At 57.6% G+C, this 23,957-nt stretch overlaps 2 protein-coding genes and 1 non-coding gene across 3 annotated transcripts in view; 2 read left to right on the top strand and 1 right to left on the bottom strand.

Moving 5' to 3' along the window:
* Positions 1–15,327, top strand: part of NCLIV_032070 (conserved hypothetical protein) — a gene marked incomplete at both ends in the record, with an annotated part of 33,759 nt that extends 18,432 nt beyond the window's left edge. The window contains 6 exons of the mRNA XM_003883403.1: positions 12–10,567; positions 10,749–10,891; positions 11,242–11,939; positions 12,312–13,067; positions 13,242–14,362; positions 14,610–15,327. Of these exons, the coding sequence (XP_003883452.1) occupies positions 12–10,567; positions 10,749–10,891; positions 11,242–11,939; positions 12,312–13,067; positions 13,242–14,362; positions 14,610–15,327 (13,992 nt within the window). The remainder of the gene's footprint in view (positions 1–11; positions 10,568–10,748; positions 10,892–11,241; positions 11,940–12,311; positions 13,068–13,241; positions 14,363–14,609) is intronic.
* Positions 15,328–16,648: 1,321 nt separating this feature from the next.
* On the top strand, positions 16,649–16,720 carry NCLIV_t100003. The gene has a single exon. It is a non-coding gene; the product is annotated as a tRNA-Pro (tRNA).
* Positions 16,721–17,953: 1,233 nt separating this feature from the next.
* On the bottom strand, positions 17,954–22,819 carry NCLIV_032060 (putative peptidase family T4; the record flags this gene model as incomplete). Its single annotated transcript, XM_003883402.1, has 8 exons — positions 17,954–17,998; positions 18,446–18,493; positions 19,081–19,222; positions 19,829–19,841; positions 20,077–20,838; positions 21,319–21,371; positions 21,713–21,776; positions 22,558–22,819. The coding sequence occupies 8 exons, from the start codon at positions 22,817–22,819 to the stop codon at positions 17,954–17,956; spliced, it is 1,389 nt and encodes a 462-aa protein (XP_003883451.1).
* Positions 22,820–23,957: the final 1,138 nt, after the last annotated feature.

The raw sequence follows: 23,957 nt of genomic DNA, 5'->3' as shown, positions 1-23,957 counted from the left end.
GTCTTGTAGAGGCAAATTTGGCAGCTGAAGAGACACTCGAGCTCATCACAACGGGGTCCTCCGAAGCGGGTGCAGCCGGAGAACGTGGGGACGCGAACGGCGCTGTGCATCGCACTCGCAGCGGTCGTCTGAGCGACAGTGGTGAATTCTACGGAAACCTCGAGGAGTTTGAACGAAGCTCGTTAGTCGACCGCTCGGCTGAAGGCCTTGAAGAGCCGTATCTCAGCACTGCTGGTGACAGAGACACTCTGTTCAGTCGCCCTTTCGTGGGGACTACCGCGTTCGAAGGGTCTGATGATCCTTCCCATAGCGATGACAGCCAAGCAGACGCCGGTCTCACCAGTGGATCGCATTCGCGCCACCGGCACGAACAACAGCTGCAGCTTCTGCGGATGATGAAACAAGTTCGGGGACTCGGCCTCGTCAAGCTTATGTTTCCAGCGTTTGAACTGCCGGTAGACTGTACCGCGCTGGGCGATCTGACGCTACCCCCGCTCTTGCCTCCTCTCCTCCCTCAAGAGCCTCTCCAGTGCCTCGTGAAGGACGATTGCGGCCACGAGGAGCCGGATCCACTCGCCCAGTCTCCCACATTTTCCGATGATCACCTCGATCGATGGGGACGTAGACTCCAAGTCGAGGAAGAGGACGCGGCGGGACTGCCCTCCAACGCAGTGAACTCCCTCCAAAGAATGAGCACAAGTGGACTGTTAGAGTTCCACAACGGAAAGCTCAAGAAACTGAGGAGCCGTCTCGGAGGGCGCCCCAGCGCCACTGCAGCTTCTTCGGGGACTGCGTACAGCTGCGGTGGCCGGGGGGCAACGCTTCAGCGCAGACAAACGGTTCGACGCCTGCTGGGGCGTATTTCGGGCTCCGACGACTTCCAGTCGCCTTCATCCCATGGGCTGTATCAGGAAAGAAAGCCTTTCAAAGGTCAAGACCCTCCAGACGATGGCCGTGACTACGGCTCGTTCCTCGGACGCTATGAGACAGCCACGCCACTGCCGGGTGATCCTGGTGTCTACAGTAGATTGGTCGACGGCGCGGAGGATGACGGCGAGGTCCGGTCCGATGTGCTTACGGATGCTTCAGCGAAGCGAGCGGCGGCAGGTCGACGAGTGGGGAAGGATCGGCTTCGTAGGGTTGTCAGGATTCGAGGACTCTTTGGCCGCAAAAAGAACAAGAATTGCGTGGCAGGTGGACACCCTTTAGACTTCGAAGAGTATTCGATGGAGGAGGAACCTTTCGGAGAAGACGATGATCAATCTGGCCGTTTACGGCTTGGCTCAGGGGGGCCCAACAGCAGCATGCCCGGCGCACAGCGGTCGCCGTCTCTCTCGTTCCGCCGTAGCCGCTCGGGATCTGTCCCGAAGAGTTTCTTCTTCCCGCGCGCGCAGCGTAACGCCCGACGAGACCACGCGTCGCCCGAAGGCGTCGCCAGCCCGCCACGCGCAACCGATGCGACGCATACAATCTGTCCACCGGGAATTCTTCGTCAAGACAACTTCAGGGTCCCCGATCTGGGGTCCGGTGTGTGTCGACGCTTGCCCCGTCACGAGCGGTGGCGCCGGCATCGCGACGACGGCGGGGTGCCGGCTGCAGATCTCTCTTGGAGCGTTCGAGCGTCAAGTGGTTCTGCTGCAGGTTCCGTTCCTTCGTTCACGAATGCCGCCACTGTTGCCGTCTTCAAGGGGATTGGCGAGGCTGTCGCGTCTGCGAAGAAGCGAAGCAAGCTGTTTCTCACGGTCGGTGTCTCACAGAGAAGAAAAGTGGTGTCAGTCGACCTCGACGGCGTTGAAGCGTGGCTTGTCCTGCCGCCTTCTGACGCGATGGCGCTCCGCAATTCCGTAGGGACGGAAGCGCTGGGGGGAGGAGGAAGGTACGTTGGAGGGCCGCTCTGCACAGGCAATGGATCAGTGGGTGGTCTCGAAGCTGGCGCTGTCTTGGGTCGGACGCTGGTGACAGCCAGCACTGCCAATATCCGGGCAACAACGCCCAGCACGGCGACGCCGGGGACCGGAGAAGGGTCGTTGAAACCACGGATCGAGAACGCGTGCGAGCGACACGCGGCCGCACTGGCGACCGGGGCCGACGCAAGCTCGACGGTTTCCGCGGAATCCGTGTCGTTGTCAACAAACACGACCGTTGAGCCTTCGGGGAGCAGTATGGTGAGCTGTACGAGCAGCGGTGGCAGCGACGATGTTTCTTCATCGGGCTCCGCTCTATCAGACGACGACGTCCTCTTTTCTGGCACGTCCCAGTCGGTTTCCTCGACGGGTTCCATGCTCCCCAGACTGCAAATTCTCTCCACTGCCTACAAAGTCGCCGGATTCCTCCTCGACGAAGAGCAACGGAAGAACAGCAAGAACCGCCAGACGATCGCGGTTGGTGCTTTGGTCTGCTGCTCGCTGAGTGTGCAGCAGCACTGCGCGGAAGTCAGCTCGGCGGTCAGTGTGCGCAGCCTAAGTGTGATGATTGGGACGCCCACGCCGAGTGAAGCATTCATCGACTTTGTCTCTCCAGGCCTTTCCCGATTCATTCATCTGCCCACATACCAGGGACACGCCGAGTGGTTTGGGACCGCTGGTGCCATGGCAGGGGCCGGGGGATCCGTCTGCAACTATTCCGGCGCGCCTCCGGGGTGGCCTGATGGCTCGCCTGCCCCCAGCGGCGCGTCCCCGGGGCCTGGCAACGGCGCGTGGCCCAGCGAAACGGGGACCTTCATGGGAACTCCTGGCAAGTTCCACGACGCGGGATTTGGGGCGTTTGGGGCTAGCGGTGTCCCTGACCGAGGGAGCCTTGCAGGCCAAGGCGTTCAGAGTCAGGTGGGACCGGCCGCAGTGTCCGACGGCGTTGTGCAACCAGAGTACATGAACGGAGTGTTCGATGGGATCGGCCAGGGAGTCGCGGGGACTGCGGCTGTCGCATCTGATCGCCTGGGCGGCGCACCCGACGTGGGAAATGCGGCGTGGACGTCCGGAGCAAGGTTATTTGTGGCGGGGAACCCAGGAGGTGCGACGAACCAGAAGCACGGGCGTCTAGGTTCGCGCCTGTATCGCAACGCAGACGACGGATGGCGCGTAACACTCCGGGGTCTCCCGGCTGTTCTCGAGGGGTTCAGCGGTGCTGTCTTGCTGCCCAATGTGCACATCCGCACGGACCATCTCCTCTCGATATCACCGTCATATCTGGCGTTTTCGGGCGTTCCGGGCGCCACGGGCCGCGTTGACCTCGACATAAATGACCCTCAGGTCCACTTTTCGTTCGAAATCTTCCAGGGTCTTGTCGAGATGCACTCGCGGCTCGAACAAGAACTCGCGTCAGCAAAGAAAAGCATCGCTTGCAGCTTTTCTCCTTCTGCTCAGACTTTATCGGCGGTGGCGGCAGCCCAGCAAGCGGCCGCAGCAGCTCTCCAGGCTGCCACTGGAACACAGGGTGGGGGCGCACCCGTCTCTCCGCAGCGGTACTTTTCACGAGACTTCGGCGTGGTGAGTGCTGGCCCCGGGTTGCAGGAAACGCTCGGCTCTCAGCTTCAAGCTGGCGGCGACGCGGGCAGCAGTGCTATCTCGGCGGTGGGAAGCAGTCGCAGCAGCGACAGCGGCGCCCTCGCGTGTGGGAAGGCAGGGAGCGCACACGCCGAACTCGTCCGAGCCCTCTATCCGCATACTTGCGGGAGATTCATTACCAACTACGTTGTCCGATTGGGGGACAACAGCATGGAAGGACAGCTTCTTGACCTGCTTGCTGCGTCCCTGATCGGCTTTCCGTCGGTTGTGGGCGCGGGGCAGCAGGGGCGGCTAGGAGCCCTCTCGCGTGCGCCGACGATCAAGACAGGGGGGCCGAATGGCCACGCGGCGACTGTGGAAGAGCTTCAAAAGCCTGGAACCAAACTGGGGACGAGTCGCCGAACGATGATGGATTCCGAATCGTTTGAACGGGCGTCTTCAGATAGTGACTCCGCGCACAGCGGCACGTCAGAAAGCAAGTCGCCGTCTGGAGTGCTTCGCGAGTGGGATGAAGCCAACGACACGAGAAGAGGCTCTCTTGTGAACGGCGCGGGCCTCGCGTACCCGGGACCGGATGGAGATATGACAGATCTGGATGGCGGCCAGGCTCCGGGAACGACTAGCCACCAGAATTCGGTACACTTGCTAGGGGACGCGAAAAGCTCCAGCGTTAGTTCTGGGCCCCTCCCTGGGGCAAGTCAACACCGGGCTACGGTGGGAAGACCCGCCACGGCTGTGGGGTCGCCTGTGTCCGCAGGAGATAGTCGGCCAACGACGGCTGGCACACCCGCGGGCGGAGTGCCGTCAGGGACGACCACTGTGGGGTTTCGTTTTGGCGCTCGAGTGTCTCTCGAGGAGAGCGCCTCGTCGCTTCGTGGCCATGGAAGGGGGATAGGCGGCAGAGAAGACAGTTGCCTTGACGAGGAATCGGACGATGAAGAAGCCGAGGACGTTCCGGTTGTCAAAATCATGGAAGCTGTCGGTGTGAGTCCAGTCTCTGTGCAGGCCGTGGGCGGGGGCGGTCCGACGCTGGCCAGTGCGGGCCAAGGTGTGCTGGCGCCGTCTGTGGGGCTATCGACCGCCTTGGGAGATACCAGCGGCTACTACAGCTGGATCGGCTCCGCCGCTGAGGCAGAAAGAGTCCCAATGGTTGGCGACGCTGAGGACGTGGGCACGTCCGTCCTGGGACAAGGAGCAGTCGAGTTCAGCGACCCGATTCATAAGGTGTTGGACTTCCTGTTGGCCTTGACCCAGTACAAGGTGGAAGGCGAGACGGAGCTGGATGTCCACCTCAGTATCCGAGAGTGCACTGTGGAGTTTCACGACTCTCACGGTTCTCTCATGAAGGTCCGTATCCTCGTCGTCAAAGGACAGGCCTACATCCACCCGCCTGTCCGCGGGCCGAATGCTTTGAAGCGGTTTGGAGCGAGGATGGAAGTGATGATTACAGGATACGACCCGATGAGTAACTCTCAGGAGGAGATTCTTCACCCCCTCACTGCTGCCGTCACCATGAAGCGCGAGTACTCCGATCCCCTTGTGTCCGACTGGTCCTGCCTCCACATTCAAGCGTCTTTGGGAGGCGTCTCCTTCGACATCAGCAGCGGTTTGCTTCAACTTGTCTCTTACATCATCAATACCGCCAAAGAAATCCTTGACCGCGAAGAGGGGTGGCTCGGTACCCACAACAGTCTCCGCGTCTACAACGACCTCCACACGGAGATCCTGGTTATGCACAAGCAGCGAACACGAGACAAGTCGAAGACCTGGCGCTTCCACAAACTCCTTCCGAACCAGTGGTTGGTGGCCCCGACGTCGCTGCTGTTCTTTTCCGTCCGGAAGTATTTCCCGCGGGAATCGTCTGGCGAGGATGAAGACAACGAGAACGAAGGAGGCGTTTGGCGGAGCCCGTCGCTTCATCTCAACGACGAGGAGGACGTGCGGGCCTTGATTGACAGTCTCATGGCTCTAGGCACGAGCCGGCAGAAGAACCAGTGGCTGAAGGCGCAGGAACGAATCCTCCTGTTTGCAAGCACGCGCGCAACTCAACACCCTCTGGAGCTTCTCGCTGACGACATGCCTCTCTTATCTGGGGACGGAACGTCCCCGAGCGACCGAAGTGGACAGCGAACTGCAGCTGAACAACTTTTGCAGCTGATGCGTCGCGAACCCGGGTGGTGCAATCTGGGGCGCCTGCATGCGGACTATTCGAATTGTCGGTGCTATTGTCTCCACAATGCGGGCTACAAAGTTCTCGTGGAGCCGTACGTGGACCGCGTGCGCGGCGTCTGGAGCCTGACAGTTGGAAGCTGTGTGCAGATTCAAAACAGCTGCTCGATGCCTCTTCGAATCTACGAAGGCCGGCACCGGACCTACCTCCAAGGCGTCGCCAACAGTTGCTGTGGGCGGGCAGGGAGTTTGGAGTGGAAACGAACGGACCTGGGGAACTTTATCGACATCATGCCGCAGGCAAGGCGCTCAGTGCCCCTCTCTTGGTTCGAGACAGGTCGTGTGCCGGGCTTTGCGCCGCTGGTCGAGCCTGACGCGTCTCACGATGTCCTGTGGCGGATGAAAGAAGAAGAAGACCGACCCCACGGGATGCGAGCCTGGGCTGGCCATGGCGACACGTCCTTGCCGCCCGTCCCCTTCTACGCTCTCCATAAGCTGCTCAATCAGAAGAACCCGGGGGACAACCGTCGCCTGGTGCTGCCGCCCTTCACGCTTCAGCCTCGAGGCATTCTCATGTTCCACGGCTCTGTGGATGTAACGGACGTGCCTTCCCAACACACCAATCGGATTGCTCACAAGTACGTCGTGAAGATTGAGCCGATGCTCACCATCAAGAATACGCTTCCATTCCACATTTCGATTCGTCTGTCGGTGCGGAACAGCCACCAAAATCATCGCGGGTCGCGAGGTCGGCGGCGAGAAACTCAAGGCTCGCTGGAGTCCGGCCTCGAAGGCAGCGGCATGCGGGGCCTTCGCGGAGACTCCAAGTCGGACATTGCGGGGCTCAGGCCGGTCGGAGGTCTCTTGGGGCTTCCGCGGCCTGGGAGGGGCGACGCGGGTGGCAACGCCCCAGGGACTCGAGAAAGCGTCAAAAGCGGCGTTAGCGCGGGAGACGCTCGCGGCTCAACTGGGCTCGGCCGGTCGCTGGGGGACCGAGCAGAAGCCGAGGGAGATATCAGCAGGACGGGCGACGGTCTCGATAGCTGGAGCGAGGGCGGTCGAGGAGACAAGGGCCGTGCGGGCGGGGAAACCAGGATGGCAAGTCACTTTAGGGGCGCTGGAGGCAAGAGCAGCCTGATGATTGACAGAAGACGGAAAGGCAAGCAAACGGACGCGATGAAACTTCTCAGCAACAAATGGGTAAAGGCCAATATCGCCCCTCACGAAGTTTGGGGGATTCCCGTGAGTGAGCAGCGGCTCTATATGAAGGTGTCTGTCCATGGCGCGCCGCTCGAGATCTTTGAAACAAAGCCCTTACCGGCAGAGTTCATCAGTGAGGTCCAGAATTTCATTTCCCCTCTGCGGTCAAAACACGCAGGCGGAGGCAGTTCGGGTGCCGATGTCGACGGCGCTGCGTCACCACAACGAAAGCGCGGTGTGGGTCCGACGGAAAACTTTCTCCATCAGCCTGCGCGGAAGAGAGGCTACTTTCACCAGGGACCTAGAATGGTCTACGAGTCATCACGGTTCTCTGTTTTCCTTCCCCATCAGGAAACAGTCACCGTGTCGCGGATCCTTTATCACCGGCGAGGGAACCTACGGGCGCTGCTGCCTGAATCGGCGCGGCGCCTGGCTCTTGCAGATTTGGGAATCATCGCGGGACGGAAGCACCGAGGACGGGCTGCAGGCCTCGACATGTATGCGCAGATGCAGGTTGCGGCAGACGTCAGTCGACGGCAAGTCACCATCTTTAGTCCCTATTTCTTCGAAAACCTAACCGACGCGACTCTCGCCATCAACGGCCTGATTGTGCCGAGCAAATGCCGACTGTATTCAACTGAGGAGGATGCAAAAAACCTCATTCTGAAGGTCTTCAAGGTCGATCCGCTGAGCAACCAGATTCTCCACACGCATCTCAGCAAGCGCATGGATCTCACCGGCATCTCCACTGCGCGGCCACCTCTTAGTCTCCGGTTTACGCCGGTGAAACGGAATCGCGGCCTACGTTTTGGGTGGGGGAAGCGGCGCGCAGAAGCTGCTGGCGCCTCGGTTTCGTCCCTACCGGATCCGCAAGTCTTGCGGGGAGGAGACAGGTTATCCTCCGAGAGACTGAGGCCCCTGCTGGAAGACATCGATTCGAGTGAAAACAGAGACAACGGCGGCGACGGAGTACTAGGTGCCGTGCACTCGGTGTTCAACGATCCGTGGCATGAGCACGGAAGTCCGCAGGAACGCAGTCTGACTGAAGATGCACAGTCCGACTGGACGTACACGGACAGCCTCGATGAGAGGACTGATAAGCAGGAAGATAGCGACGACGAGGAAGCGTTCTCGCGTAGCGATTCTCTCTTGGATGGGATCAGCGGGGAACCAGGCGAGATGGCTGAGGGGAAGAAAGGTTCAGCTACGGGCGCGGCTCGGGTGCCTGGCGCAGCAAGAGGTCGAAGAGCCCGTGCGCTCCGGGACCGGCTCATGCGGAGAGGCAAAGGCAGTTTTCCGCGTGGCAAACCCCATCATCCTGCAGCCGGTTTAGCCATTCGCGTCATCCCCAACTCACAGCCCCCCCACTGGTACGGCGACGCGCAGGCCCCTGACCCCCTGCGAGGGAACCGGAGTCCCGTCAGCTCGCGCGTACCGCCCCACTCGCTGTCGGCAGGGCGCCCCGGAAGCGGCGGTGAGAGCAGACGCGCAGACGAAACGGGCGACTTTGGAGGCCACGGATCGAAGCGGAAGCTTCTTGTGTCTCACATCCGCCGCATGCGCCGGACAGAGGCTCTCCGGGGGTTGCATGAGCAACAGGACCGCATGCGTCAGCAAAAGGAGCGCCGAGTGCCCCGGGGAGAAAAGCTGCGGGGGCGTGCAACGGTCGCGCCTCCGTCCGAAAGGGACGACGCGCTGTCTGTGTGTGAGACGGTCCAGGCAGACTGGAGCGGTCCCGCAGGCGCCCCGTCGGCAGTCAGTGTGCCGGTAGGAACAGCACCGGAGAAGGCCGCGCCGGGCGCAGGGAAGATGGCCCTCTGGAGCGGCAGCACCAGTATTGTCATGGGATGCTGTACGCGGTACGCGGAGCTCCCGTACAACACGTCGAAGATCGTTAGCTTCATCAACCGATATGAATTCGTATCTCAACTCCCGTTCCCCGTTCTCGTGAGGGATGTCCGTGTCAAGTCCGGCGTCCTCGGCGTCATGAGCGCCCGGATGAAGCAGCGGCTGTGCGAAATGGTGCTTCTCCCTGGCCAGTCAAAAGCCTTCCATTCGATGGAGTCCAAGGTGACACTCACCCATCCCGCTCGGACGTTAACGTCTCTTCCCTTCTCTCTGGTTCCGCCCCACGTCCCGTCCTCGTTCCAGGTTGAGCTCCTGCCTTCCGGTTCCGCGGGCGCGCAGGCAAAGGGATCTTCGGGAAACAGTCAGCAGCGATCCTTAATCGTCCAAGTCAACATTGTGTCCGGGCTCTTTGGCGATGTCCCGGCGCTCCCCTACACGTACAACGGCCTTTTCCTGGTCCTGACCATTCCAACGTGCCCGCAGTTTCAAATCTGTAACCTCACGCGCTACTGCCTCGCCTATCTTCCGGGGGAGACCACCCGCCAACACCGGCAGCATATCCAGGCAGAGCAGGCACAAGAAATCAACGCGAATGCGGCGGGAAACCTCGGCGACCATGCGGGCTCGCAGCCGTCGTCAATTCCCTTGAGTGGGGAGGGCGTGGCAGAGCCTGGCGCAGGCGTAGCCCAACAGCTCTACCCTCGCGGACTCGGTCAATCGCACATTGGCGTGCCCGGGCGAGACGGGAAACTAGCGGGCGGCGGTGTGGCTGGGGCTCGCGGCGCCAAAAATCGTCCAGGGTATGGAGCAAGTGGTTCCGAGAAGGCGCCCGCCGGCGGACTCATGACGACGGCGCGGCTCGTTCCTCCGCACTCGGCTGTTCCCTACATTCCTCCAGCTCAGAAGAATATCGAAAGCGTTCGGGTCCATCTGCGCGTTGTCGAAGCTCAGCATTGTGCTTGGTCCACCCACTGCCTCGCCAATGTAGTTGACCACCTTCAGCCCATTGAGTTTGTTCCGCGGCGGCAGGCCACGGCCAACGGTCTCGAACAGGGACATTCCCACTCGGCGAGCGAAGAGTTCCGAGGCGTCAGCGGCGGCGTCCTGGCGGGAGCACAAGCCGGGGCCGGCGCCACGGCGGACGGTAACATCCCTCTGGGCGTCAACCAGATGCCGTCGTTCGCCGCCAGACAGCCAGGCCTGGTGCCGTACACACTTCTTACTTCTCCCGCGCAGCCGATGCCTTCAGGAAGTCAACAACAGCTCATGGCTCTCGCAGCTCTGCGAGCAGGCGCAGGAGGCGAACTGGGAGGCGCCGGTTCTGCAGGCAGTCTCCCGGTAGTCCTGTCGAGCCAGCGCCCTGGAACCTACCACAGCGGGATCGGCGGGCTAGGGGCGCCAGCAAGCAGTGTGCACCTAACTCCGCCTCCTGCTTCGGCGACGACCTTGAGCATCGTGACGACGAGTCACCTGTCGCCCAGATCGCAGCTGCCGCGCTTCACGACGACCGGAGCGCCCCTGGCCGAAGGCGGGGGACCGGCTGGCTGGTCCTACTGGGGCGGACCAGCCTCGTCGAATCTGGGGGCCGCCGCGCCTGACGGGACGTTGTATCTCGCTTCTGCGCCAACCGGATCCGCTCCTCAGCCCTCGTCCGGAATGGCCACGCCGACTATGAGCACTGCCGCAGGAGCTGCGCTCCATGCAGAGTGGCTTCGATCAGGCGTGACCGCACTGGGGGGCCCTGAGGGACCGGGCGACGCCAGCCTGCTGGGGGTGGCGGACCATGGCGACGGGGTAGCGCACATCGAACTGACGCCGAGAAGGAGAGTGAAGATTTCCGAGCAGAGGTATGTGCACGTTCCGACGCGGGAGTGGCCTGTCGGGTTCGTAGACGCACCCCCAGCGCACAGAGCCGGGGTCGGCGCATCCGCCGTTAACATCCTGGAGTCCGCTACAGCTGACCACGCGACTGCCCAGTCCAGCGTTTCTTCATGCTGTGCTTGGTGCGTGGTATGTGTGTTGACTCAGACCGGCCAACAACGCGGAGACCCCAGTCACAGCCGTCTCTTTTGTATCCGCACCGGCTGCGCCGGCTCCCCAACACAGCACATCTCAAGCAGCGCCGCTGCAGCGGAAGAAGTTGTGGACTTTCCTCATAGTCTCCAACACAGGTAAGCCCGCTGCAAAAGCCCGACACCGTTCTGTGGCGAGCTATTTCCGCCGTTTTCCAAAGAGGGCGGATTTGCATCCTCGCCTTAACTCTAAGCCACGGAGTCGTCCGGCCGCACAGCCTTTGGACGCGTTTCGATCGTGAATACCGGTCGCATGAGTTTTTCGTGTTGATAGGCAGATAGTCAGTCTCTCGTATGGGCACTAGGTGGTAGTGCACGGAGACACACACGTGATCGGTCACCTGGGCGCGCCTCCATTGAGTTGTGCGGCTTCCCAGGCTGCTCAAAACGATATGTATTGAAACGTTTTCTGCGTTTCGCGGGTTGTCCGTTGTCTTCCTTTCTCGCAGGTTCTCGGCTGTTAATGGTGTGCGAGTCCCGCCGTATGGCGCACAAGGTCCGGGCGGGTTTAACGAGCTTTGGCGAACACCTTGGCTCTGCACAGGCGGCTGGCACAGCAAACAGTCGGATCCCTTCCCAGAAGTACTTGACGACGAGCGCTGTCGCTCTGTTTCCTGGGGCAGAGCCTGTCGCAAGTGGCCTCGATCATTTGTACGGGTCGGCCGTTCTAAGCCCCTTCGACGATGTGCGAAGCGGCCCGCTAAGGGGAAGACGGCCGGGAGGATGCTGGGAAAACGGCACGAATAGTCGCGAGAGTCTCTTTGGAACTCTTGAAGAGTGGATGCGGAGCATCCCTGGAGAAGTGTATGGAGGGGAGGTAGGGAGCTCTCTTGTCATTTCAGCAGACTCCGCCGATATGTGGTTTGGCCATCCTGCCAATCACGCCAGGGGCGCCGGCCTGTTGGAACTTCTGCTGATGTCAATGACCAAGGCCGAAGACGAAGAAAGTCTCGAGAGAAATGCTCACGGAGATGGGCTTCTGAGTCACAGCCACGGCGGTGACCGAAAGTCGTCAAAGAAGAGGAGACAGAAGAAACGGAAGCAAACGGACGTCGATGGCGTCAACAGACCGCCTCCGTGGCTAGGTCTGAGCTACGAGTTCCATCTCCCGAGGCTGACAACGACGTGGATCCACCAGAATGAAGTGGTAAGAGCGTGTGGTCCCCGGTGTTGTGGGTCATGAGACGCCTAGGCAGTTCATAAGCTGCAAGCAGCTGCAAGTCAGAAAGCGGCACTCTTTGCGGGTCTAAGGAGGAAAGTATCAAAGCATTCGTGTCTTTCAATGGTTCCGTCAACACATTCTACACTCTGCATCGCGCCCAGCTAAAGCGTTCCTGTCGCAGTACCTTGTGAGGTGGGTATTTCGTGGTGCACACAAACTTCGGCCCGAACAGGTCCGAGAGAAGACTTTGACAGTGGTTGCGTGTCTAGCACTCCGCCTTCGCCCAGTCTCGGAGTCCGTCGCCTCTCCCGTGTAGATTCCGTTGGAGTTTCCCGCCGTTCGTGTGGTGTTCTTCAGGTTCTCGCGCTGCACATGACGAACTTTTCAGTGGCGGGGTCGGTCATGCCGAAAGACACCGAAGCAATTTTCCGTGCATACCCGGCGCTAATCCACACAGCTGAACAGAAGAGAAAGCAAGTAGTGATGGTGCCTATGCGGGGCATCATGCACGTGACCGACCTGCCTGAATTCGAGACTCGGCTGCGGCACCGGAAACAGAAGCGGCGTCGCCGCAGGAGGCGCAGACGCGAGCGTGAAGGACGCGGGAACGGCCGTGGCATTGGGAGCGGCTTCGACGAATCGGGAGACGAGTTGAGCGAGGGAGATGAACACAGCGAATCGTCTGGAAGTGAAGAAGAACTGTATGGAGCCCGCTTGGCGAGTGGTGTGGGCGGCGGGGTGAAAGGCAAAGGGAAGAAAACCCGAGGAAGTCACTCAGCTCCTCCGGACTTCCGGACGCTTCTTTTCACCAACAGTACGGCCTCGATCCTCCTGCAGATTTCCATGCTGCATTTGGACCACTTCGTGAGAGGCGACATTCCCGTCATCTTGAAGAACACGCCGCCGAAGGATTCCAGGCAAAAAGACGTGTTCCTCTGGTTCAACGTGCAGCGGTCTTTGGTGGATCCCCGGCAAGCGCCCATGTATGACCTGATCGAACTGAAGATTAGTTCTCTCAGCGCCAACATCGAGTTGCTGGTCATCGAGCAGCTGATCCAACTGGCGGAGAAGGAGATGCAGATGCTCGAGGTCTTCCAAACCACTCGACAGCAGGTACGTAGCGTTCATCCCGATCTCCTTTCTCACCTGCAGCGAGAGGCCGCATGATACTTCCTCCAGTTGCTTCCAGAGACAACTGTTTGGTTTTATCATTTAGGTAGCGCAAGGGTATCAGGCGAGCTTTGTTTGCAACGCTTTTTCGTCGGTTCTTTGTCTCCCCCCTTTCAGGTATGCCCCGCCCTTCAGACGGCGCTGAAGTGTCGGGAGGCGGTGAAGGCCATCCTCGACCTACACGCAGTGGAGAAACACTGGAACCACCAGCGTCTAGCTCCATCGCAGCCGCAACCATTGGCGCACGCCCTGAACGTCGGTGTCATCTCAGGGCCTTCCTACACGCTGAATCACCCAGGCGGACCGTCCACGGTCTCGGCAGGGGGATTGACGTCTGGGGCAGTCTTATCCGCAAGTCCCCTTCTCGGGGCAGCTACCATGTCTGCGCCGTCCCAGCAGATGCTTCTTTCAGAACAGGGTCTACCGGGGCCAGGGGCAATCTCGGCCTCGCAAGCAGGTAGCCAAGGAGCCGTTACGGGTGGGCCGTCAACCTTAGGCGGGGTCCAACAGCCTGAATCGCTGGACCAAGTGCGGCGGCAGCTGCCTCTTCAGCTTCAGTATTATTGCGAGCCTCGTATTCTCATATCGACGAAATATTCCCACGTCTTCGTCTATCCAAACCCTCGATGGGTTGAGCTCCAAGACGCAGCCCCGATCTACCTGAAGCATTTACGCATCGGGCCCATGGATCTGACCGTGTCCATTCGTACAAGTGAACATCGCATCTCTCGACAAGTTCTCCACATTGTTGACGCACTGCCTCTGGATACTCCGTACATGAGTATTCAGATCGCAGGCGAGAAACGCCGGTTCATCGTGTGCTCTTGGGACGAACTCTTCTATTCTCTCCGCAACAGCTACATGAGGCAGTTCATCCGGCAGTCTCTCCCCTCTGCCTGGATGTCGAACCCCTTTGCCTTCGCCATGGGATTCATCCGTGGGTGCGGAGCGCTCGTCAGCCAGACGGTGAAGGGAGCGACGAGCGGCGGGAATGTCTTCGAAGGGCTCGTCACTGGATTCCGCATTGGATTCATCCTCTTCATCATCTACACGATGGGCGGAATTATGCAGTCGCTCAGCCACATCTTGAACATTCTCCACAAGCTGCTCGGAGGCAGCAGGCCCAGGCCGTATGGCGTCTTGGATGCATTTTGGAAAGGCTTCAACGGCTTCCTTCTTGACACCTTTTGGCGGCCTTGGGTGGGAATAGCAACTGAGCCCATCGCCAGCGTCAACCGGTGAGTGGACAATAAAGAGAACAAAGGAGAAACTCGATTTCACAAACTGCCGCTTTCCTCATTTTTTTCATTCAGAAACCTTCTTCGCGTCTGCCAGCGTTCTTATTGTCCTTGTGACCTGCCCTGACGCGTTGGCGGTGTGTTGCAGTGTGGCCTTCCGCAGCAGTCTGTTCCATTGACACGGTACAGGAATCTCCTTTTCAGTCCTAGGTCAGTGCCTTGTCTTTTGTTTGTGTTTGTCCTGCAGAGGCGACAGTTGCCCCAAGACGACAGCGCTTCTTTGCATATGTCTCCTGCGGTGTATCTTCTCTCCGGTGTTTGGCATTCTTAACTTCCTGACATCCATCACTGAGGGTTTCTCCAACACTCTTATTGGAGACTTTGAGCAGTTCACGCGCGTCCAAGAGCGGGCGGATCTCGGCAAGAAGCACAAACAGTCTCCGCAGCACAGTCGCTCGCCACATACCGGTGGCGTGCTTGACGGCACTGGCGGCGCTGTGGGCTCGACGTCCTCGCCTGCAAGCACTCCCCCGGGGAGCCTTGGCGCATCGCTTGCTTCCACGGCAGGGCGAAGCAGTTTGGGATTTATGGGTCGGGGAGGGCCGTACTTTGGACCGAGTGTTCAGGGCTTGGGTGGTGGCGACAGAGGTGACGGCGCAGGGGTGGGCGGAGACTGGGGACGCCTCGGGAATGCGTCTCCGGCCGCAGGTGATGGTGTCCTTCGCAGTGGAGTGGGACGAGACAGTCGAGGCTACTTTGACGGAGCGATGCCGAGAAGAGGGCGCCAGAGCCGTGATTCCTTTGCAGTGGTTGGAGAGCTACCAGGTGGCCGAAACAGAGCTGTGGACGGTGACGGAGGTGAAAGATGGCGCAAAGAGCGAAAGCGGCGCGATAGCTTCGGATCAAGATTGACGTCTGCATTTAGGAAAATGTCTTCTTCGAAGCAAGTCACTTTTGCCGTGTAAAAGAGAAAGGGAAGAGCTGTCTACCTGGGACAGCCTGGCATTTCCATCTGTTGTGGTGTGGGTTTTCTGGGGGGACCGCCCGTAGCTCGCTAAAACGATCCGCACTTAACGCATCAGGCGGCCTGCACGTGTATATCTGTTTGTCTGTTCTAGAACAAAAGGCGCTCAACGCCATGAGATTCACGTGAAATCAAAAGGGTGCCCGTGTTTCGTCTGAACACTTTCGTGTGTCCGCGGAATCCCGTTGTTTCGCTGCAGCTTTCTGTTCCCGTGTTTGTTTACTGGGCCACGCTCAGTCTTGAGATGTTGCGAGATGCTATTTGAAAGCCGTTTTTGTGTGCGTGGGCGAAAGGGAGCCTTTTCGTTCGGACGTGACTTCGCTTCGCTCGTGCCAAAAACTGTTGGTTGCTACACTGGCGCTGAAGCGTTTGAGACAGAAAAAGGGCTGCTGTCGAATAGCAATACGCACAGACTCTGTGGGCTGCCTCGTCAGAAACTCTTCAACGGGTTGTCTGCTGGGCACGCCACATATAAGCATGCGATATTTGAAGCGGCGACATCAGGTGGAGAACGAGCACATGTTCGGCCGTGCTGTGGCAGTCTAGATTTTTGGTATCGAAGAAAACCAAATTTGATGCAATCTACTCAGCTTCCGATGCGACAAGTGACGCCACCGTTTTCCCTACGGCCTGATGGAAAAGCAAAGCGCCAACGCTCCCTTCACACCAGTCCGCTAAGAAAAGCGTTTCGCCACAGCTATCAACTCCGGCGCTGGCCTGTTTCTTCGTCATTAAGCTTTTCTCGAGTTTGTCTGCAGGATTTGACCTCGGGCCCGTAAAATCCTGCGTTCTCTTGCTCAGTGACCGCATTCGCATCAGAGGCTAACACCGAAGGCGAGAGTCCGGACACAGACACTGCGAGATCCGAGTCTGGAGCTGCGGTAGTGTTGGAAGCAAACCCCTGTACACGATTTTCTCTGGAAGGAGGGCCCTGTTGCGAAAGTTATCGTACACGCTTCGCTACTGCTAGCAAACCAGCCAACTGTTTCATGAAGGGACATGCGGCTCAGTGCACAACCTGGAGGAGATCGTGATCGCCACAATTGGGTGCCTGTCTGAATCATGCTGAGAAAACCCACGAGGTTCTCATCCCGCCCAGTTGGCCCACAGTTTCTGTATCTGCAAAAAAGTCGTCTCTCTGGCGATTTACGGTTCACCTGCTTCCGTGGCGTGTTTGTCCCGCCACCGGCGCCAGCTCTGTCTGCGAAAAGAGCGCATGGCGAGGCAAGCGTCAGTCGCGTGTATTCAAATGTCCTGTAACAGGCTGTTTAGTCTAGTGGTATGATTCTCGCTTCGGGTGCGAGAGGTCCCGGGTTCAATTCCCGGAACAGCCCGGGTGCCGAAAAATTACTTTAATACATCGTCGAAGTGAAAATCTTGGATCTCCACGGCTTTAAAGTAACAGACAATACACGCTGTTGAAGTCCCCGTGGTGCGAGTCAAAGCGATCGCAGGTCACCTTTCGTGAGTTTTACTGCCCCGATTTTTCTCGTCAACAGATCCCCACGTCATTGCTTTCCAGTCGAAAAGCGTCAGCCGCACAGAGTTCGTCAACGAGCAATCTCGCTTTCTTTTACACACACCGAGTGGCGGTGAGCGGCCCACATCCTTCAATCCTTTCAGAACACCAATTCCCGAAGCAGATGAGCGAGACACCTGCTCGGCCGACGCGCCTGACGCTCCACCAACTTATTGTTGAGCGAGGCGTCTGCGCGCTGAAAATGAAATTGACGTCTCGCAGTCTGTCCTTGGCAACCGAGTTGACACAGTACCGGCGAAAGTCGTCAGTCTGTCTTGCCGTCGTGAAACAATCGAACGCGCGAACCCGACCTAGGGACCGGCCGGCGCTGCGCAGCCCCGCCTTCAAATGTTTGTGTGTGTGTTGGCCGTTCCGGCGCGCAGTCATTCAACATCTCTTTCGCTCTCAACCCCACGGAAGTCACTAGAGTCCCTGCCAAATGTCTGGGTATATGATATCCGCCAAAAAGTCGTGTTCGAATCCGAAGAGCGTTTCCCAGCAGCTGACGGGGGCCATGGCGCGAAGAAGTGAATTAACGAGTGTTGTGCATTGAAGGTGTGCTCTGGGTGGTTCTGACAGGGGGTGGATCAGGCGGTGGGTTGGCCTGTCACCTCGATCCAGAACTGTATAACTCAAACCGAACAAAACAGAGACATTATAGTACCTAGGATATCCAAACTACTAACGAGGGATCGACCGGTGTGTGTGGATTTCCCTCTGGAACGGCGACAATCACGAATTACCGCTTCGCTAACAACCGGATGCTATTTGTCATTCAACGCTGTCGTGCCTGTGTTCTGCGTAAATACGAAAGTCCCGGGGACAAAATGGAAAACCCGCCTACGGCGGGTCTGTATATTGTGTATTCGAATCTATGTATCTGTCTATCTAAATCTCCGCTCTTTGTAGAAACAGGCATCCGGTTTAATGCTCACGCGAAAGTCCTTTCATGGCGGACCACAACTACCCTTCCTCAGAAAAAAGACGAAAAAAGCAAACACGCAGAGTGGGCAACGTTTGGAGTCGAAAATACATTCGGCAGCTACTTTCACAAATTGTTTGAGGCTGCTGCCGCTTGTTGGATAGCTTCAGCCTGAGAAGGAACAACACACGAAAGAAAGCGGAACAAAAGATGCCGAGGAAATCTGGATAAGCGAAGAGAAACAACCACAGTGTGGAAGAACCACAAACACCGGAAAAGATGCTCGTATAGGGACAGCGCGGGAAGCTCCCATAAGTCACGGAAGTGTGTATCTCAGTTGAGAGAAGCGAAAACAAGGATGCAGTGTCGTCCAAGAGGGGTAGAGCTGGCAAGGGAACACAAAACACTGTAACCAAAGGATGAAGCAAATTGCCTTCCTGAGAGAAATTCACAGGAAACAACGGAGCACGAGAAGTGGTTTTGCCGCCAGAATCTCAAAAGCAAGGGCTGTTGCAAAGGGAAGGGGCAACAAAGCGGTAGACGGCAGGACAGAAAATGGAAGCGAAGCGACGAAGGCAGACCAAAATCCACAAGGTTCAATCAGAGTTGGCAGCTCACCACACATTCTGCAGCCATGGTTCCCACAATAATCTCCGAAAGCGTCGGCTGAAGAAGCAAAATACAGCCACACTAGAAACAGAGCTACTCAAGAAACGAAAGCATGGACAAAGCACGACAAAAACGCAAAGATGCGGAGGGAATGTGCGCCAACGACACTGGGAACAGCGACTATGGAAAGGCGAAGAGAGAAACAACAAGCATAAAAAAACAGCGAGAAACAGAAATGGAGAAACATCAAACAGACGGGGAACGGACGAGGAGAAGGTATAAGAAAGGAGGCCAGAAACCACGGAAGCGAAACGACCAGGCATAGCGAAGAGGGGAACAAGAATGATGTAACAGCCTAGTTCAAAGTGCCGCACAGACCAGGAACTCTAACTCCAGCAGCCAAATCGAGAATGCTGTTGAAGCCGCTGTGACCTCGGTGAACCGCCGGGGCTGAAGCAGACTCACACGATCCTGTGCACGTACGTAGACCCCATATATATATATATATATATATATATATATATATACGTGTGTCAATCATTGATACACGTGGCACAGACTCTTGTTCCCTGGATTCAATTCTCGGAATCTCTATGGGGCTCTCACGCCGTTCTGTCAAGCCTTTCTCTTTCTGCTGGGCCTACATCAGTGTCGCCATGGGTGAGTTCGCCAGTCGAAACGGCGATGACTGCGTCGCCATCGACGGGCGAGAAGATAGGGTGAATTGCCCGGGCCATCCCAGCACCGGCCATCGCAGCCACGCGCCAGAGCGCGTCGCGATTCAAACTGAGACGGACAGGAGAAAAAAAGACAAAGCTTTGTGAGAACTCGGAAGGCAAATGCCGGCCGACAGGACGAGCAACAAGCAGAAAATGATGCCAACCAGGGGAACGAAAGGGAGAAACGCGTCTAGAGTGGAGGCAAAAGAATCAGAAGTGGGGATCCACGACGGAGACCAAGAGAGTGGACAGCGACACCAGAGCGGAGCACGACCAGCAAAAAAGGCAGCGCGAGAAGCGGATCGATTACAGACACCCATCAACGGCCAGAGAGAAAATCTGGAAAGAAGCGGAAGGACGCGAAGAGCGTCAGTGCTCCGAAGACGCCCTCTATCACACCTGCTGGCACACGCAAAGACGTGAGACTCCTGGGAAGATGGCGAAGACAACAGGAACGCTTCGCGAATGCCTACTCCAAGTTGGTGAAAACGGCAACAAGAGTTGTCGCTTGCGGCTGAAGGCTCAGAGGGAGAAATGTGTGGTCTGCAGGTGGGAGACAAAAAAACGGGGCAGGAGAGAAAGAGAAGCCTAGAGACAAAAGATACCACGTGAGTTGTCGTCAGGCCTTGCATGCGCGTGCGCCACACGAAACAAGAGGAAAGCTGAGACGCACCTCACATGGATGCCTACACACACGAATGCACATGAAAAAATACACATACAGATTCACATGTAGTTATGTGAATGTTTAAAATGGTTGGAATTGACGCGACAGTGCCCTTCCCCCTTGGTGGAATCGTAGGACCTCAGACACAGACGCTCGCCTGGTTGCTGCGTCCTGAACGAACAGACGAGCGGACGTGATGAGTTGGTTTTCGTCCACCTCTTTGAGAGGGAAAGACCCTGATGCGCAGCCCGTACCGGCCTCTTGGAGCAGGTCGGCGGCAGCGTACGTGACGCCGTCTTTGAGTGGCCCTGCGACGACTGAGCCTTCGCTTCCCTTTCCGGCAGCGACGATGTCGCCGTAGCTGTTAACGACAATGAAGGCCTGAACTTTGAGAGTCTCGAGGCCGGCCTCGGCCGCACTGCCCCGCTCCGTGTCCCCCGCCTTTCCTTCTCTCCGCTCGCCGCGCCATGGACGCTGCCGGCAGGCCTCGCCCCAGCCGCCTTTGCGAGGGGCAAAGCCCGCACATTCGCCGACTCGGGCGCAGGTCGCCCCGACCCCCACGCCGATGGACCCAATCCAGCTGGCTGTCTCCTCGAGAGAAGGTGACCCAGAAGCACCCGAAGACGCCGTGGACTGCCCCGGAGACGTCGAGGCGGCCGGTGTCCGGTCGGCATCTTTTCGAAGCGACAGGCGCGTCCACGCGTGCGAGAAGGCAGTTGAGACTGTGCCGTTCGACCCGAGACGACACCGAACTCGAAGCGGCGAGTCGGCCAGGGCGGGTGTCCCTTCCTTCTCCACTGCTTCGCGATGTTTGTCTCCTTCCCTGTCGCTCCGGGGCAGTGAGGCCGGCACAGAAGCTTGGACGCGCACCGCTTCGGCGCATGCAGTGGAGACATCCGCAGAGGTGACAAATTGGGGGAGAGCAAACGCACGAGTCTCCGATGAAGAGGGGCCAGGCGGGAGCGCGGGAACGTCGAAAATGCCTAGGGCCGGGCAGACGGGAATCGGTCCCGCAACTGGAGGAGACAGGGGAGGGAGAAGAGAGACAGCATGGAGGAGAGAGACAGCAGCGAAAAGAAACAGTAAAGGGGAGGCGAGCAGCAGGAACTCGAGACATGAGGAGGCAGAGCGCCCCGAAGACCAGATCGCGAGACGTCAGCAAATGCCGCGAGAACAGCGAACGCGGCGACGGACGAAAAGCGGAGACCAAGAGGCGAGAGAGAAACCCGAGGCAAGGGACAAAAAGAGGCAGGGACGCAGGAGGACAAGTTGCTGGCAGCCGAGAGGTGGAGTCTTGAAAGGGAGTCAGCTGCGCACCAGGTCTGTGGATTATATAGAGGAAATCAGAAGTTCGTTTTTTCACGGCATGCCACGCTCTAGAGTTTTTTGTCGCATGCATGTGTCTCCTCTCTCCATGTTGTTTCGTCGTGGTAACGCAGAGAGGAAACCGGTCCAAATGGAGTTCCTATGCTCTCGAAACCAGGTCTGTGGCTTACTTGTCGAGACGCCAATGCCGCGCTGGCGCTGGAATTCAAGCAACCCTCCGACTCTGCATGCACAGAAACGAAAAACCAAAACACCGTCAATTCTCGATCAAAAGGCTCGGGCATAGAGGAAGAAAGCTTTACAAAGTACACATTTGTACAATGTTTTACGCATATTTGTATGCAGATTCGTACAGATAGATAGATAGATAGATAGATAGATAGATAGATAGATAGATAGATAGATAGATACGACACCAGGCAAATTACAAGAGAGGAGGTCCCGAGCAACATCGGGAGCCTCGATGGCGGGGGGGCTGCGAAGGCCGAACAGATTGCCAAGTTACACAACGAGTGTCTTTCGTCCGTCAACAGAGAAGTTGTCATTCGGAAACAACCATCTTACGCATCTAGGCCGAAGACGCTCCCGCCACCGAAGAGAATGCCGTGGATGCACTGGACAGAGTTGCCTGGAAGAAGGCGAGAAGATGGACGAGAATGAAAGGGTGATCTTTGACACACTCAGGCGCGGGTCAAGATCAGCTGTGGCCCTTGCGGGCCTTTGCGCAAGGACAAGAGAAGAGCACATGGTGAAACGCGAAACCACGAGAAGTGGACGGCGCCCCTACAGAAGAAAAGTGCTCAAATGCGTTCGCAGCAACACACTCTCCTTTGTGAGTCTTTGGGTCACTGGTACACACAGACGCCACGGTGGACACGAAGGTCACAAATGCATAATATATATATATATATATATATATATATATATATATTCATGTCCCTGTGCATGTGTATGTGTGGTTACACAACTACTTCGTACATGTGTCTATCTGAGCAGCGATTCAAATACACACAAGTACCATATGACCGCCAATGTACACAAGGTATGTATATACATTGATATTTAGATAGATAACGATAGATAGAGATCCAATTATATAGAAATGTAGATGTATAATGCAGGCGTATGCAGGGGTGTCTTTTGGATGTGTGAGACGCATTGGTGGTCTCTGTTTGTGTAGTTGTAGATGTTTTTATAGCACGTCAGAGGTTGCATGCAAAATCTCGGAGAGGTTCTCCCTCCTGAGGGTAGAAGCAGGTTTCGGAGTGGGACGGCGCACCGAGCCTACAAACGGACGAGAGAATCCGAGAGGGGCGAGGAGACAGGCAGCCACGAAGATGAAGTGAGGGAGAAAGATGTGCAGATGAAAGAGCACTTTTTCGCGAGAGGCTCAGGTCGAAGGACTTCACCTATCTGAACAGCTCCGAAATCTCGCGTGGCCGGCGCGGATCCAAAGAGGCGGCCGACTGCAGCAAGGGGTCGGTCAAAGGCGAAGAACGAGGCGCCGGTGACAAATCTTTCGTTCTCCTTCGCCTTTTCTCCACATTCTTGTTCCCGCTTGGGCTGGTCTTCTCTGCTTTCTTGGGAGAGAGAAGCAGCTCTGCACTGCGATTCCGCCAACGCAGGCTTTTCCACGTGGCACAAAAAGGACACGCCGCTGCCCGTCCACATCGGGACGATCACTGGGAAAATGAGGGGAGATGGCGAGGGAAGGAAAAGGGGGGGGACAGAGGGAAAGGCCGCAGGCGCGGACGAGGAAAAGAAAGAGAGAGACAGGAAGAAAGAAGAAGAAAAAGAGAGGGAAGACGGCGAGGAGACAGTGCCGAAGGCAGCCAGCAACGGAGACAGGGGGAAAAGCGAGACACGTAGCTGGGGGAGCGTAAGAAGACACGGCGCGCGAAGAAGATTTTCAACGAGGGGGGAAAGCCAGGAAAGACAGAGAGCGCAGCGACAAAGAAGAGGCACGAAACAAAAACACGTATTCCTGGTGGAGATGTTCAGAACGCAATGGAGTCGCTGGGGTCACCGTTGCAAAACAGGCAGCAAACCCGCTGAGCAAACGCGAGAGGGGGGCTTTCCTCTCACTTTCGGGGAGTCACGGAGACAGCAATATAGATTCGCAAGCGAAAAAGACATGAATCGTTCTGTTTCCTTTTTGGATGCGTTCCGCGATTGGCGAGGACTCACCCCGGCGGTCCCAGTCATCTTTTGGGGGGATGTCCGCAGCGTGCTCGAACAGCAGAGCGAGACCGCGCAGAGACAGGCGGAAAGCCAGAGTGCTTCACCTTCTCAGGCGAGCAAGAGAAAATGCTTTCTCTTTTCCGGCCTTGTCCGTGACTCCATCACTCTCGGTTTCCGAATCTCACTAGCTCTGCTAGTTCCAAACCACTGGCGCGTACTGTCTCGGTCGCCGTTTAGATGTGTCGACGCATGGCTGCTCCGGCGGGGACTATGAACCTGCCGACTGCTTTTGTAAGGGCTGCTTATGTGTATATGGAAGAAGGTGTTTCTGCACTTCTCTCACTTTTCTCACCACATGTTTAGACATGGGCACAGAGCCACAGAGTCAAGCAATCATCTTCGTCTTCATTCTCGCGTTGCCAACGAGGGATGAGTTCTTGAGAGTAGATCGGGCGTCCCGTGGCCCGTAATTGCAGACACAACGAATGCTTTCCGCTGTGGTATTTTGTCACCTCACGGAGAGAGCCGCCTTTCAGTGGTGGGTTGCAGCAAGCGTCAGGGACAGAAAAGAGTACCGTATACACGGGCGCCCCCTAGGCTGACCCGAGGGCAGTTGTTTGCGGGTGTG

This window comes from Neospora caninum, chromosome VIII (genome assembly GCF_000208865.1).
Source record: "Neospora caninum Liverpool complete genome, chromosome VIII".
NCBI classification, from domain to species: Eukaryota; Apicomplexa; class Conoidasida; order Eucoccidiorida; family Sarcocystidae; genus Neospora; species Neospora caninum.
The sequence above is the reverse complement of the archived record's forward strand: the minus strand, read 5'-3'. Positions and strand labels throughout refer to the sequence as shown.